At 44.3% G+C, this 14,737-nt stretch overlaps 2 protein-coding genes across 2 annotated transcripts in view; one reads left to right on the forward strand and one right to left on the reverse strand.

Annotated features, from left to right (window-relative positions):
* Nucleotides 1-43: 43 nt before the first annotated feature.
* Nucleotides 44-6,586, forward strand: LOC146196617 (WD repeat-containing protein WRAP73-like). Its single transcript, XM_084598383.1, has 13 exons — nucleotides 44-211; nucleotides 296-391; nucleotides 483-539; nucleotides 653-769; nucleotides 2,092-2,268; nucleotides 3,080-3,169; nucleotides 3,262-3,396; nucleotides 3,494-3,571; nucleotides 3,680-3,746; nucleotides 3,824-3,952; nucleotides 5,320-5,403; nucleotides 5,531-5,638; nucleotides 6,256-6,586. Exons 1-13 carry the CDS (start codon nucleotides 140-142, stop codon nucleotides 6,360-6,362), a joined length of 1,317 nt encoding a protein of 438 aa, XP_084454509.1. The 5' UTR covers nucleotides 44-139; the 3' UTR covers nucleotides 6,363-6,586.
* The window catches only part of cpb (F-actin-capping protein subunit beta), a 28,089-nt gene continuing 19,774 nt past the window's right edge, over nucleotides 6,423-14,737 (reverse strand). Inside the window, exon 7 of the mRNA XM_084598385.1 lies at nucleotides 6,423-8,075. Within this exon, the coding sequence (XP_084454511.1) occupies nucleotides 7,899-8,075 (177 nt within the window). The 3' untranslated portion in view covers nucleotides 6,423-7,898. The remainder of the gene's footprint in view (nucleotides 8,076-14,737) is intronic.

A 14,737-nucleotide genomic window follows, 5' to 3' on the forward strand; every position in this document is an offset into this window, starting at 1 on the left:
AGAATGCGTATTATTCTCACGCGTCCCGTCGACATAGGTCGCGCTGCTAATATTCCCGTCTGGCGGGAACCTCAGTGTTTTTAATCTACGTTGCGGTAATGGTTGCTAAGCTGCCGTTACCCGCTTTTAAAAACACTGAATGATGAGCTTTTCCAGGGCTGTGCAAGAATCTTCAGCGTTGAGCGCATTCTCGCCGAACGGAAAACATTTGGTTAGAACTTACAACTTTTCGCAGTTGTCTCGCTGAGAGCCATTCCATGTCGCGAGCGGGCGCGAATCCCTTCTCTGTTTACAGGCGGTCCCGTTCGCCACAAAAGTCACCATATACAACGCCACATCGTTCCAGGAGACCACTACAATTTCTAACGTTGACAATGCCGACCTTATTGAGGTAAAGTCTTTCTATCGTCAGTTGTTTGTGCCAGTGGGACGAGCAATGTTCTTTTTGGATTATTACATTCATTCTTCATCTGCTTCAACAGTGGTCACCTGATTCTAAATTACTGCTGTGCGTTTTGCTGAAGCGTAAATTGGTTCAGGTAAGTGACTACAACTAGCAATTAGACTTGCAGATTTTGCTTAGCTTTCTGTTTGGCTTGCTTTGCCTACGTTCTAATCAACTGCTTTTTTTTTTTTTTTTTTTGACTTTCAGGTGTGGTCACCCGAAGATGTAACTTGGAAATGCAGGATATCAGAAGGACCGCTAGGGCTGATTGGCGCGTGCTGGAGCCCCGACAGTGCGCATATCTTAACAACTGGCGATTTTCAGGTGAGCTCGTTCGCGTTCTTGCTGAATCGGTTGGAAAGATAGGTGAAAAATCTTAACTTGTCTATCTGGTTTAAGGAACAAACTCCCAGTTGGTCCCAGTTGAATTCCAGTTGAGGATCCATTGTTATCCAACTGGGAACCAAGTGGGGTGAACTGGAAATTTGTGGACCAGTTCTATTTGCCCCTACAAGCTCAGGCATCATATATGGAGCTCGTGCTTTTTGTATGTGCGACGCGGTCAGCTGAATTTGTTCATAACAGTGGCTTTCGTTTGTTTTGATCAAAGTACGAGGAAGGTAATCTTAGACCTTGCGCATTTGCAACCAGTGAGAAGCACCAAATTGTTTACCTGAGATTGAGCTTATAATCCACACGCACCTTTGAGGGGTAGTCTGGCGTACACTGCGTTCCTGTCACGTTGTTTATTGGGGCATGTGTTTTGCGTACAGGAGCTGTAAATTCAGTGCCTGTGGCACTTAGCTAAAATGCTTACAGACGTGCTGCCTTGGTGAGTTTCCTCTACCCTCGGGATGCACCAGCCACTTTTTCTCCGCACCCCCGTCTAGGGGGCTACAAACCCGTCCACCGCTTCCTTCGCCCAATTTCACCACCCACGAGCATACGAAAAAGGGATGGCAAAATGGAATTCAAAAGCAGAGAAGCAAGCCCCCCTCCATAAGTCTCACCCACTGCCACACTCGACCCACCTAAACTGTGCAAGTGCCACCCACCACTCATTCACTCGAATCCGCCCACTGTCACCATCCAGAAAAAGTGTCACTTTGCCAGTTTCAAACTGCTTTTTGTGTAGTGAAAAGTGATGCACTGCTACTACTGTTGGTTTGGTTTGTGGGGTTTAACGTCCCAAAGCGACTCAGGCAATGAGAGACGCCGTAGTGGAAGACTCCAGAAATTTCGACCACTTGGGGTTCTTTAACATGGACTGACATCGCACAGCACACGGGCGCCTTGCTTTTCGCCTCCATCGAAAAGCGGCCGCCGAGGCCGGGATTCGATCCCGCGTCCTTGGGAACAGTCGTCGAGCGCCGTAACCACTGCGCCACCCCGGCGGGGTTGCTACTACTGTGCTTACTGATTAACATTGCTACCATTTTATAGTCCATGATGCTGCAGTAGATTTCAAGCAAAATAAATACTATAAGGACTCGTTCAGCAAGTTGCCATATGCTCAAGGATTGAATACCAGTGCAAGATACACACGCTCAGTACAGAGCATGCAGGGCTACATACAGCTTGAATGTGGTGGTTTTTTTTTGCACCAGGGTACACTTCCTAATTTAACACCATGCTTTCCTTTTCAGATCAGGACAACGGTGTGGTCCTTGACAGAAAAGTCTGTGCTTTACCTGAAGCAGCCCAAGTTACCTTTGTCACAGAAGTCATTCAGTCAGTCTGGAGAATACTTGGCAGTAGTGGAACGGAGAGATGCTAAAGACTCGATTAGCATTGTCAACTGCAATACATGGACCCTTGTACAGGTAAAATTTAAAAAGTTGCTTACCCTCTAAGGAAGTATTTTATTTCAGATTCTGCTGAGATGGATGATACAGGACGTTATGTGCAACTCTTAACTACAAAGCAACTTATCTAAAAGAAATTATTGTAGTGCGTGATGCGGCAAAAGCTGCTTTTAGGTAAAGAAAATACTCTTTGCAGGAAAATTAAGGAAGCCATTTGCTGCTGTAGCTGACAATAAAATTTTGAGAGATGCCCTGTATAGATTGAGAAGCAGGTAAAGTGAATGAAGTTATGGATATATGAAAGCAAGGAACAATAATTTAATAAAAATGTTGTCGAAAGGCAATAAACTTGGCCCAAAGAAGATGGAGCTTACATTATTAATTGTCTCGAAACTTTCCTAAAGTGCCTCTTTGCACTTTAAGCAGCCATTTTTATTAAGGAGAGCCTTATGCTCTGCTGACAGTTGGATGATTTCTGGAGGAAGATGGGGAGGGGGATGTAGTATCCTTTATTGTCACCAGGAAAACAAGAGCATGCAGAGAAAATTTGAGTGGCTGTGTCGTGTCTTGAAATTTTGCCGTTGCTTCTTGAGAGTATAAACTTCAGTACAAAACTCGCAATATATATAACTTGTGAAAAGCCTGCCTTGTCTTGGCTATCAGTCAAGATACAAATATAGATAGCTACCCTTGTCTATGTTTTCCTTTTTTTTTTTTCCTTTCAAAGCATGCACACGCCTACAATGCAGGCAAGATATTTGTGGTTGATTGTTGCTACTACAATGTTGAATTCGCTTTCATGCTAGAGTGACTGAGTTGTTCTCTACAGAACTTTCCAGTTGCGACCGAAGACCTAGCTGGCCACTGCTGGGCTCCAAACGCCGAGATACTTTGCATATGGGAATCACCGAGAACAGGAGTAAGTCCAAGAGCCGTCATTGCTGTGCTTCCTGAGTTGTGCATGCATATTAATTTTTTTTACTTTTTTTTCTCTCTTTTTCCAAATTGTAGTTTCAGTTGTTCGTGTACCAGGCTTCCGGTGTTCAGCTTGCCTCATACGGCGTTAATGAAGAGATTATAGGCATTAAATCCATGTCATGGTCACAATGTGGGCAGCTGGTGCTGCTTGAAAGTTTTGACGACAAGGTGATTTGGTCAGCATAGTTTTGTTTTAGGTCTGAAGAAAAAAAAAAAGAAGATAGAGCTGGGCTTTTTCTAATTCATTTTCTTCATTTTTTTTCAGCTGATGATGGTGGAAACTGTCGCATGGGGCAGACTGTTCGATTATATGCTGCCTGAAGAGTTGACAGATGAGAGTGTGGCAAGTAAAATTATAAACTAGAAACAACATGCTGTTTAAAGCCTTTCATTAGATGGTGATTAGCGAGTGTATTTCATTGCATTTAAGCATAATTTTCCATTTCTGCAGATTGTTTACAAGGAAGTTAAAACGAAACAAGTGATCAAGAAAAAACCAAAAGCTATTGAGAGTCACTGTGAGTGGGTAAAATTAATTTTTGTCTCCTCTTTTAGCAGCGCCAATTTTTTTCACATTGTTGACCTTTGGTCTCAGATGAAGTTGTGTCGGCACGGCCAGTAAGCCTCAGGGACTTGGCAAGCACCAATGTTGCCACAGACGTGCTGTCCCGTCCTACGGCTGTGAGGCTCAGTGCAACCCAGAGCTATGTGGCACGAATCTCAGGTTAGTAGCCACCTAAACACACTGTAGCGTCTTCACCTAAAGTTTTTGAATATGAAAATCATTGCTTTAACGCATTTGGCTAGCCGCCTGAACGTGGGAGGCGGCGGTATCAATTTTGTGACCTTTACATTTTTATTTGTGGCTTCCTTCAGGTTTTAACAATTTTTTCAATGAAAGGAAAGGCGCAATAACTGCGCTTCTCTTCGGTGGTATCAATTTTGTGGCCTTTACATTTTTATTTGTGGCTTCCTTCAGGTTTCACAATTTTTTTAAATGAAAGGAAAGGCGCAATAATTGTGCTATTTGCAAACATCTATTTGTCTCTTGGGCAAACAGACTTTGGCTAAAGATCACCTTTAATGGCATCATAAGAGTAGTAGCATGTAAAGCAGAACCTTGGTGCGTTTCAAACAGATAATATTGCAGCTGCAAGAGCTCTAATGTTAGCGTAGTTGATGACTTTAGATATGCCGACTATGGTGCCCCATACGAGAGCTATTAACGATAGAGCTGACAACATTGGATGGCGCTAGTAGTGGGAGGATTGATGGCATTGGATAGAATAAGGAAAAATCTTTCTGCATTTCTTGGGTGGTGTCAAGGTATCCAATGCAGATGTTTTTGTTTAATGCCAGGTACAAAGCGTCCGACTGTAGACATGTTGTGCTTACACCTACGCTCATTGCTAACAAAGTGTTGCTTTGTTCTGCTACAACATGTCATACACCTTTTTACTTGCTTTACTGATGCCTTCTTTCATCGCTATTTGAAACCCTATGCCTCAAATTTCAGTAATTAAATATTTCTATATCTGCTGAGGTCAGTGATGAGGACTGGAAGTAACTTCTCTGAACTGAAATGAGGTTGTTATTCTGCTCCATGGCCCTGAACACATTTTCACCGAAACATTCCGATATGCATGATCATGTGCATTGACTGGCATCAGTATCTATTATTCTTTAAAAGTGCAAGTGTGACAAACAATATACTGACTGAAAGGCAAGCTTGATGATTAGTATTCTGTCAAGTATGCCGGGGTAGCATTTCTTCCTTCTCAGTACAGTTGCCAGTATATCTGTAGAAAGGGCTTCTGTATATCAGCTTGCAACTGCAAGTGATTTCATATTTTGTTGGCACCAAGGTTATTGGAAATCTGGGTCCATGAAAAATGTGTATTATTGCGCATCCTAAACATGTGTCCTCTAATTGGAGGGCATGCTTTGTGAGCACAAGTGCACGCGTCATCGACACCATTAAATTCTGCACTGCTAGCTGAGGGGACAAATTAGCTCATTTTTTTTTCTGAATATGGCTTCTAACTACTGGCGTGGAGCAATCATTGATAACCATTCCGTTCATCTGTGCAGCTACATTTCCAAGCGTCGTTTTCATTCTGGACATCAAACGACTTACCCTTGCCGCTGTATTAGTCCATCTGATGCCCATAACCTGTGAGTGAGTTTTTCAGTCAACATTGTGTGGTTGTTGCTTTGTGTAGCTTCTGCCGCTCCCTCCTCGGCATTCTGCCTGGACTCGCCGCACTTTTATGTCGAAAGCGTTTGCATTCAAAATGTGCAGGCATTGCTTGGGACCACCAAGCCGACAAGCTTGCCATTTGCACAAATGCGAAGCACCTCTGCATCTGGTCACCATTGAATGCGGTCACTTTGGAAGTGCCCTGCAAAGGTATGATCTGGTTGACATATTGTCTGTTTTTATTGTTCAAATAAAAAGTTCAGCCTCTACCTATGTAAACTAGAAATTAATGAGAATCAATGCCCACTGCGACATTTCTTTTTACAAAGAAGACTATCAAACCATTTAAGACAGCCGATGCGACAAAGTGTTCTTTGCGGTTGGCAAAAAACATCCACTTAGTTTGACCCTGCACTACTGCCCTCAAAATTCACCATGAAGGAGCAGTACTTAAGCCTGTCATCAGTACCAGGTGCGTCATTCAATATTGGTCCTGCAGCTCAGTGGGGATGACTTAAATGAAGTGAATATTTAAAGAAGTCACAAGTGTGAAGGTCAGCACAGTTCCCACTACTGTGTAGAATTTAAGTGTGTGCAGATATTGTTGCTATTGTGATATTTGCTCACATAATGAACGCATGAAAGTTTCCGAAAATTTTGACCACAATGCAAATTTCACCCTGCATAATAAATGCACCTTCCATGTTAGCATGTGTAAATGACATGCATCAATTGAGCAAGTAAAAGAGTACAATTTGGATTTTCTGAATGTTAATTTTATCAGCAAAGCAACACATTTCTTGTGCTGTCGGTCTGCGATTCCGCAGGCCCCTTTCCCATCAAGGAGTGCAACTGGAACCCGAGAAGAAAAAGCCTAGTGGCACACAGCAGTCAAGACATGGCTGTGCTGTGCAATCTCAGCCACCTGGAGTGATGTGTGACAAGACGAGTGCGCACTGCAACAAGCAGCCCGCACCCACAAAAACAGGCCTCCTTTTGTACGAATATAAGCCTTTTATTGTAACATCTGTGATTTTTTTTTCTCTTAATATGCACCTTTCCGCTCCTTTAATGTACACCTCCCATTCATTTTGCTTCGCAAGCAGAACAGGAAGACGACCACTTATACACCAGCCACCAGAAAAAAAAAGTGTTAGGCTCAACAAGTAGTCCATCATTAACAAAACGCAGAGCAATGTGTGTGTGCCTCGTGGAGAGTGCGTGTGGCGTCAAAAGAAATGGGACCATGCCCATTGATGCGTCGTGCGCTAGCGAGTGATAGGCTTCAATGTGTTCTTATTTTAAACCCATCAAACTGTTTACTGCCCACTGCAAGACAGAAGCTGGCAGAAAGAAAATGCTAACACAGCACAGACTGCATAGGTCAGCAACAATAAGTTATGCAAATGATTAAAAAAAATTGATCTCAACATATGTATACATCTGTATATTTCTATGACCAATGCAGGGAACCAGCAGGATTGATTATGTAGGTGAGTGCCAACACGATAAAACTGACCCCCATAACCAATGTGCCGGGCTGCAGTGTTGTCTACTTAAGCATTCGCACATTTATTGCACTAGCAGGAATTGTAAGCCTACAAATGCAGTGCAGCATGATTTTTGACTGTCGCAATAACAAAAATACAGGGTTGAATACTGGCTTGCAGAGTTTGCAGCAAACAACTCTGAGTGGTGGCGCTGCGACTACCGGGAAAAGAAGAAGAGGGAACATTCTTCAACCACCACCCAAGGCATCATTTTCCATCCAGCCAAAGGGCAAAAGTAAATGCGAGGAAAAAAATTACAAACAGCAGAGCCTTTTTTGGACCATACAAGCCAAAAAAAGTGCTTTCCCATTGGTCAAAACTGCATCATGAAACATAGCACAGATATAATCAGCTTCATCAAGGAAGATTAACAAAGACAGCATCAAAACGATAACTGTATAACAGGCAATAAATGATAACCACTCTTATGCACTGCAGACCACACTTGCGGTGGAACTCTTGGTTGGTAAATAAGCAAGCTGTAGACGAAAAAAAGCAGAAGAAAGAGAGTGTACACTTCAATACGCTTGGTTTGCTCGTCTGGCCAGCTCTCGGAACGCTGTTAGGGCCCTCGGGCAGGAAGCAGCATGCCGTCCACTCTTGCGCCGCGTTCTGCCTCTCTCGGACGCCATCTTTTTTTTTTTTTTTTTTCCTTTCTCCCGAGCACGCCAGAGTCCTTTCGCACAACACACTTTCCCCTCGATTTGATGCGTGTAATTCATGGGTGCAGGTGAAACATTGTCTGCGTGCGTCGACTGCCACCTCGAGGTGCGGAACTGACGGAGAGGGCACGTGCCCTTCGCATCTGCAGTCGTCGTTTGAGGGTGAAGAAGGGGCGCACTGTCGCCGCCCTCCCAACTCCTGACGGCAGCCGTGGCAACGGAGGCAAATGATCTTGCTGCTGCTGCTGCTGGCAGTCATTAGCTGTCCTGCTTGGCTTGCTGACGGTTTCGTAGCGCCTGTGCAAGGTCGTTCCTGAGGGCATCCTGCTGCTTGCGGTCTTGCAAGGGCTGCAGGGAACGCAGGCCGTTGACAATGTCCTTTGTCTTGCCAAAGTAGATCTCGTTCAGCGTTGTCCTGATCTTGTTCTCCATGTCCTGCCAAGAGCACAAGAATCAAATTTTAGGTTGCTATATATGCAAACAGCGTGGACAGTGCATTGCTGGGTCCCCAGGTCATTTCGTGCAACGAAAGTGCGCCTACTTATTTGCACACACTACAGCCTTTAAACGCGAGGATAATTAGGGCACCAATGGTACAACAACTAAAATATTAAGACATGTATACGTAAGCATAGTGGAAACCCGCACACTAATGGAATTAAATGCATAAGGCCAAAGGCACCGAAAAAAGTAAGAAGTGTTTTCTCAAAAACGGTACAAGGCAAGAAGGTGAATTCAAAGGTACGAGAGCAAGTAAAGTAGAGACTGCAAGGTGTGTGTTTGCTGAACACCCGTAACACAAACTAGGATGGCGTTCACTTCAGGGCACATGGAAGACATGGTTAGAAAACTAGGACCACGTGGCCTGCCAAAAATGCTCATTCAAGGCTGCCAAATGTGTCATAGTCTTGTGCCTAGTTACAGTACAAGTTTGTTAACTTGAGCTTGCACACTTTGAAATACTAGTTGATTCTGAACCCTTTCCATGCTGCATAACACAGTTGAACTTCAATATAGCAAGCAAGTAAAATATAGTAAAACAGTTCAAAGTTGCCCAAATTCATATCACTATAAAAACTTGTGAAAAATATACAGTAGAAGCATGACTTTGGCAGTGAAAGAACAGCAACTTGGGTGCTACGCATGCTCTGTACTGCTTTGTACTTTGCAAAGTTCCGTCAGATTTGTTCTCTGCTTCTAAAACATGGCACTGACTTGAAGCACACTAGCGTGCATTTCTCAGGGCAGTGATAGCTGGGTAGATGGATGGGGGAACGCGCAAGAAAGGGTCCTTCTACCGCGCTATAACTGTGGCTGGTTGCGACCGCACTCTCTTCGCTGTCTATTATTTACCACGCAGTGCTGCACTGCTACAAAAGACCTTTCATTACAATTAATAAACCTGGATTGCACAGTGAAGTTTGCATGGCAAAGTAAAGCAAAATAAATAGCTTGCATTTTCGCAATGCACGACTAAGAACTCTGATGATACTCGCACTCTTGTTGATCTTCAAACGTCGGTCATTTTATTATGTCTCTGTTTCTATGACTTCATGGTAATGAGGGATCTAATGTAATGTTTGGATCTGATACTAGTGCCCAAGGCAAGTTTCATCATTTAAGCCACGCACACAATTCAGACATTGATTAGTTTATCAATGTTCCAAGAGAAACAATATTCCCACAAATAAAACCAAGCACTAATAAGTGCACAAACAGCTTAATAACCAGTACAGTCGAACCTCGCTATAACGAACACGGATATAGTGAATTATCGAATAAAACGAACTAAAATAAGTTTGGTTGGTCTACGCTTTATTTCTATTAAGTTTTTTCTGTATAATGAAATGAAAAATTCGAAATTTGATGCTAGATCGGTTATAACGAAGCTGTTTGTTTTTCATTAAAACGGCAAAAAATGCGTAAAGGAGCCGGAAAAACATCCAAGAAACGCAATTTTTCAATCGATCGAAGCGCCCACCGCAGGAGTGTGTTAAATCGCCCGCGCTTTCACGTGCCGCGTCATCTAGTGGCGGCAACAAAAACTACCACCAATGGCTTATGGTCTCCGAGATCACAATACCGCGCGTGGAGATCTCGGAGGTCATGAACGGCCATGGCCGGACTCAAGCAGTGCCGTTGAAGAGTGTTTAAATCGCCCACGCATTCGCGTGCTGCATCATCTAGCGGCGGTGACAAAACTAGTGCCAACGGCCCATGGCCTCCAAGATCACACCACCGCGCGAAGTGATCTTTGAGGTCATGAACGGCCATGGCCAGACTCTAGCGTCGCCGCCCCTCAAGTCTGGCCATGCAATGGTTAACAGGCATGTGACTGACATGTCATCACATGCATTGCCTCATAAAGCCGTGAGCCCTTGCCGTGCCTCTGCCACTGCGACAAACCCATGCGCGCGCTGCACTCCCCCAGTCTGTTGGCTCTATTGAAAAAATTGTGCGCTGAATCAACATTCATTCTTGAGATTCATTTTTGCTCTCCAACACCAAATGAAGGTGAGATTTCATGTTTATGCCAAGCTTGTAATGAGAAAATTGTGCATTTTCGCACTTTTGCGTAGTCTACATTAGTGCGCATTTTGTTTCGCTTTATTAGCAAACTTATTTACGGGAATTTGGGCATGCACCTTTATAACAAATATCGGATATACCGAACAAATTTTCGCACCCCATACTACTTCGCTATAGCGAGGTTCAACTGTACATGTAAAGCACTGGAAGAGCTTGTAGGTCATGCAGTTTCTAAATGTTGATGTTTCCAGCACTTTCAAAGTGGTTCTCTGTTCTGAGACGCCTGAAAGTTCACTCCTCTTTCCTGTTGCACTCTTGGCACAGAAGAGGTTGGACTTTACTCAATCTAATCTCAACCAGACATTGCGCACACTTGCACATGATCGTGCTGTGAGAAATTGTCCGTACTGCAGCTCATGGCATTGTTTATTTCTGTGAAAACGCAAGAGCTTGGTATTCTGAAGCAAATTCTGGGTACAGAGATTCTTTAACAATACACATAAAATACTTTTTCCGATTGCAGTGATTTACAGGAAGCACACAAGCTACTTTATCGTGGCCTTTTCTTGATACCCACATATTTTGAACAACTCGCTATACTGAACACACAGATTATCCCCTTACCAGGTACTTGATTGTGCACCTGTGTGACACTGGCGTACGTCTGCAGCTGGCGTTCAGTTGTATCGCTCATTTTCCATGCCACACCACTGTCATGCAGTAAAGCAAACTTCAAAAACTAAAGTGCAGCAGTTGGCTTTTGCCTGATGAGTTTCGCTTCACTTTGCTAACCAAAGGCGTTGTGGAAATCAACTTTACCACTTCTATTTGCAGTGCACTGGAAACAGGACTAGACACCTTGAGGTGGTAAATGGCCAATTCCAAAGAACAGTCGACTGTGACTTCAAAGCAAAGCAGTTGCTCCTACCAATACCTGGCAAATCGTGTGCTGCCTCCGTCCCAGCAGACAGCACATCAATGCTAGCACATTACTAGAATGAATGCAATCTATCCTGGCTTCTAGGCTACACATGTGCTTAACAAGTGCTAACTTTTCTTAAAGTTCAAATTCCCAATATATCAAACTGCTATTTCGCGATTCCTTCAGAGTTCAGTATACAGTCAAACCCACTTATAACAATATTGAAGTGCATGAAAATATCACTGTTATAAGCGATAAATGTTATAACCAGGTCCCACCAAAAAACGAAAAGAAAACATGACAAACTTGATAAAGTTTAATGAGGGGAAAACAGCTTACACTTTTCACTGATTTGCGGGCAAATACCCGTAATGAGTTAGCTTTGGCTGCTTCATGGCTATCTTGTTGACATCTCTGCAGGGCACCCATCTGCTGGAAATGGCCTAATACAGTAGAACCCCGCTGTTACGTTCCTCACTGCTGCGTTTTCCCGGCTGTTATGTAGTTTTCATCCGGTCCTGGCATAGCTCCCACAGGATGCAATGTATTGGGAACCCCTGTTACGTTGTAGCAGTGAAAACGTTCCCACATGATACGTCGCAACCTGGCTCCCCGAATTTGCCCGAGCAACACGCGCCAGCCGGCATTTTGGCTTTTGACGAGTCCTGGCAAGGCTTGGCTACGGAAATGGCGACAAGGAGCCGCACGCGAGTTGGAGAGGATGGCACTAGATGGCCGTACTATCAACTCGTTATGCCACCATAGCCTCGAACTCGTTTTTTCTCCACTATTGAACCAGCGGTAACGTCTTTGTCGTGCTTCGATGGCATCAATGGCGTCTCGCAAGCAGAAAGCGCTTCCCCTCGATGAAAAGCGAGCCATACTCAATGCAGTTAACAGGCAGCCAGCGCGGAAGAGTGGATATTGCAAAAGACCTTGGTCTGCCACCCTCTACGCTTAACAGCATCATCTCGAAGCGTGCCGAAATAGAAGGGAATGCCTCGCTTTTCGGCCCGAAAGCTAAACGCTCATGGCGCCAAGTATGCAAACCTCGACGAGGTTCTTCTCACCTGGCTTAAGCAAGCTCGCGCTGCCGGTGTCAACTTCGACGGGAGTATTCTGTGTGAGAAGACGATGGACATAGCCAACAAATTGGGCATCACAGACTTCGAGGCATCGAACGGCTGGATTGACCGTTTTCAAAAGAGGCGCGGCATCGCTTATACGACGGTAAGCGAAGAAGCAGCAAGTGTCAACTTAGAAACAGTCGACGGTTGGAAGGCCACACTATCGGCTACTATTGAGGGGTACCGTGACATATATAACGCTGATGAAACGGGCCTTTGCAGCAAGCAGCTGCAAAGGCAGCAAAGACTGACTGACGGTGCTCCTTTGTTGTAACATGGATGGCTCAAACAAGCGAAAGTCATTGGTAATTGGAAAATGTATCAAAACCCACGGTGCTTGAAGAACACTCGCTTGCTGCCATGTCACTGCAGAAGAAACAGTCATGCATGGTTCCCAGTGCAGAAATGTTCTCCTTTTTGTGGACAACTGTGTTGCCCAACCGAGAGATCTGCCGTTTCTTCAGAACGTGAAGTTTGTGTTCTTCCCACCAAACACTACAAGCCATTTGCAGCCATTGCATGCTGGCATCATAACGAACCTAAAGCATGCCTAAAGGAAATGCATTGTGAAGCGCTGTCTCGCGCATATTGATTGCGGACAGCTACCAACAGCTATTTCAGTACTTGACGTTATGCACTACGTCGCTTCAGTGTGGACTGCAATCAGTGCGTCAACTGCACAGCACTGCTTCGCTCTGTGTGGCCTCCACATAGACAGGAAAATAGAAACTGCCACGGAGGCTGAAGAGTCGGAAGTATCTTGTGGTCAAGAGCTAGCTGAGGCTATGAATGGGCTGGGTGCCATGGGAGCCACATATGACGACTACTTCGCCAAGGATGCTGCCGTCGTGACGTCAGAGTGCCAGAGCATTGCCGAGATCGTTCCGAATTCGATCACGAGTGAAAGCGTTGACTGTGATGACAAGGAGCACGAGCTGCACGATTCCGAGGAGTTGACAGCACCGAGCTTTGGAGAAGCTGTCGTGGCTCTGAACCTCCTCCGCAGGTATGTCGCACTTCAAAGCGACAGTGACACCAATGCAGCCTTCCAGGCCATCAAGAAGCGCGTGGTGCTTTCCAGCGAGTGAAAAGAACAGCAGTCCACCATTCTCTTTTTTTTTTTTTTTCCTTTTTAAGCTCAATAAATAGGTTCAAGTCAGAGCTGCACTGTTTTCATTCATTTTCGGAACTTTCCTCACTGTTGTGTTTTCCCGGCCGTTACATTTTTTTTCTTCCCAGTCTCATGAAAAACATATGAACGAGGTTTCACTGTAAGTAGCAAAAATGAAGTTCCACAGCGACTATCATTGTTGAGGTTTTGGGTTGTGGTTTGGCTGGCGCAGTCTGAACGTTCGAGTCTTGTTTTTTTTTTTTTGTTAAGGTTGGCGCCTAGTTACCAGATATAATTGTTATAACCTATAATTGACTGTAACAATATTGTTATATGTGGTATAGAACACATGGTAAGGCTGACAGCACTGCGGTTGTCCACTGTTATATGCGATATATTGTTCAAAGCAGTATTACTACAAATGGGATTGACTGTACCCATGTAAGGGTTCAACTGTACCATGATGCAAGCAAGAAATTACAGGACTGCATTGAGTTTCGCACCAGAGCTTAATGGCGAAAGCCTTTCCTCCTCCTTCTCTTCTACCTCTATTTTGTGTGTTTGTGCACTGGTTAAATTTCACTTTCTTTGGTTTCGTCCTAGCCGACATCGGCATCTCAGGACTCCTCTCCTCAACATGCGAGACTGACTTAACTGATTTATGCCCCTGTCACGCGGGCACGGTTACTCCTTTAAACTCCTTTCACCAAAGGTCGTCCTTACCTAGAGGGAGATGCGTGCAGTGCCAGATGGCAGTCTTTTAGGAAAGGAACTTTAAGGGCATTCGTAATGAAAGATAGGTCACCTCCCTTTAAGGGTGAAGGAAGTACTCTCATTTTCAATGCGCAGTGCTTCCGAGTCGCTAACTGAACTTTTTCTTCTAAAATTTTATTTTTGCTCTTATGTATATTAGTTTTTACCGCATGAAATTGATATTCCAGCTCAGTTACTAGTTGTGTTTAATTCTTAAAACTGCACCATACTGACTGCACTTACGTCACTTGTTTTGATCACTTGCACGCACGCTCGCAGCTCGCATGTGGAGACGGCGGGCAGAACAGTAGCACAATATGGTTATCACTCGTTATGCGACCAAAATGCACCAAAAAATGAGCTCGCTCATAACCACTGTGGTCAGAATGACAAAAGAGAGTTGGCAGTGGGGATCCGAGTCACTAACGCCGCGCATGGTGTCCAGCAGAGCAGACAAAATCGCTGTGTTTAGAACAGCTCATTTTCAGCAAATGCGTTTTATTCTACAATGATATGTCTAGATAATTGCACTTTGCAAAGAAAAAAGAAGTGTAAAAATATATTTGTTCTGAGTGTTATTTTGCTACGTGTTTGTAAAAAATAAGCAGTGCCTAATGGTGCCCTGGTGGCTTCTGTGAGAAGCTCGTTGCAGGCC

This window comes from Amblyomma maculatum, chromosome 3 (assembly GCF_055883805.1).
Source record: "Amblyomma maculatum isolate TAMU_Amacu chromosome 3, ASM5588380v1, whole genome shotgun sequence".
Taxonomy (NCBI): Eukaryota; Metazoa; Arthropoda; class Arachnida; order Ixodida; family Ixodidae; genus Amblyomma; species Amblyomma maculatum.

Bases quoted from the DNA above. Each gene is read 5' to 3' on its own strand.
- LOC146196617 (XM_084598383.1), top strand. From the start codon at position 140: ATGATGAGCTTTTCCAGGGCTGTGCAAGAATCTTCAGCGTTGAGCGCA. The intron at 770-2,091 runs GTGAGCTCGTTC...TTTCCTTTTCAG, and splicing joins TAACAACTGGCGATTTTCAG to ATCAGGACAACGGTGTGGTC. The intron at 5,404-5,530 runs GTGAGTGAGTTT...CAAAATGTGCAG, and splicing joins CCATCTGATGCCCATAACCT to GCATTGCTTGGGACCACCAA.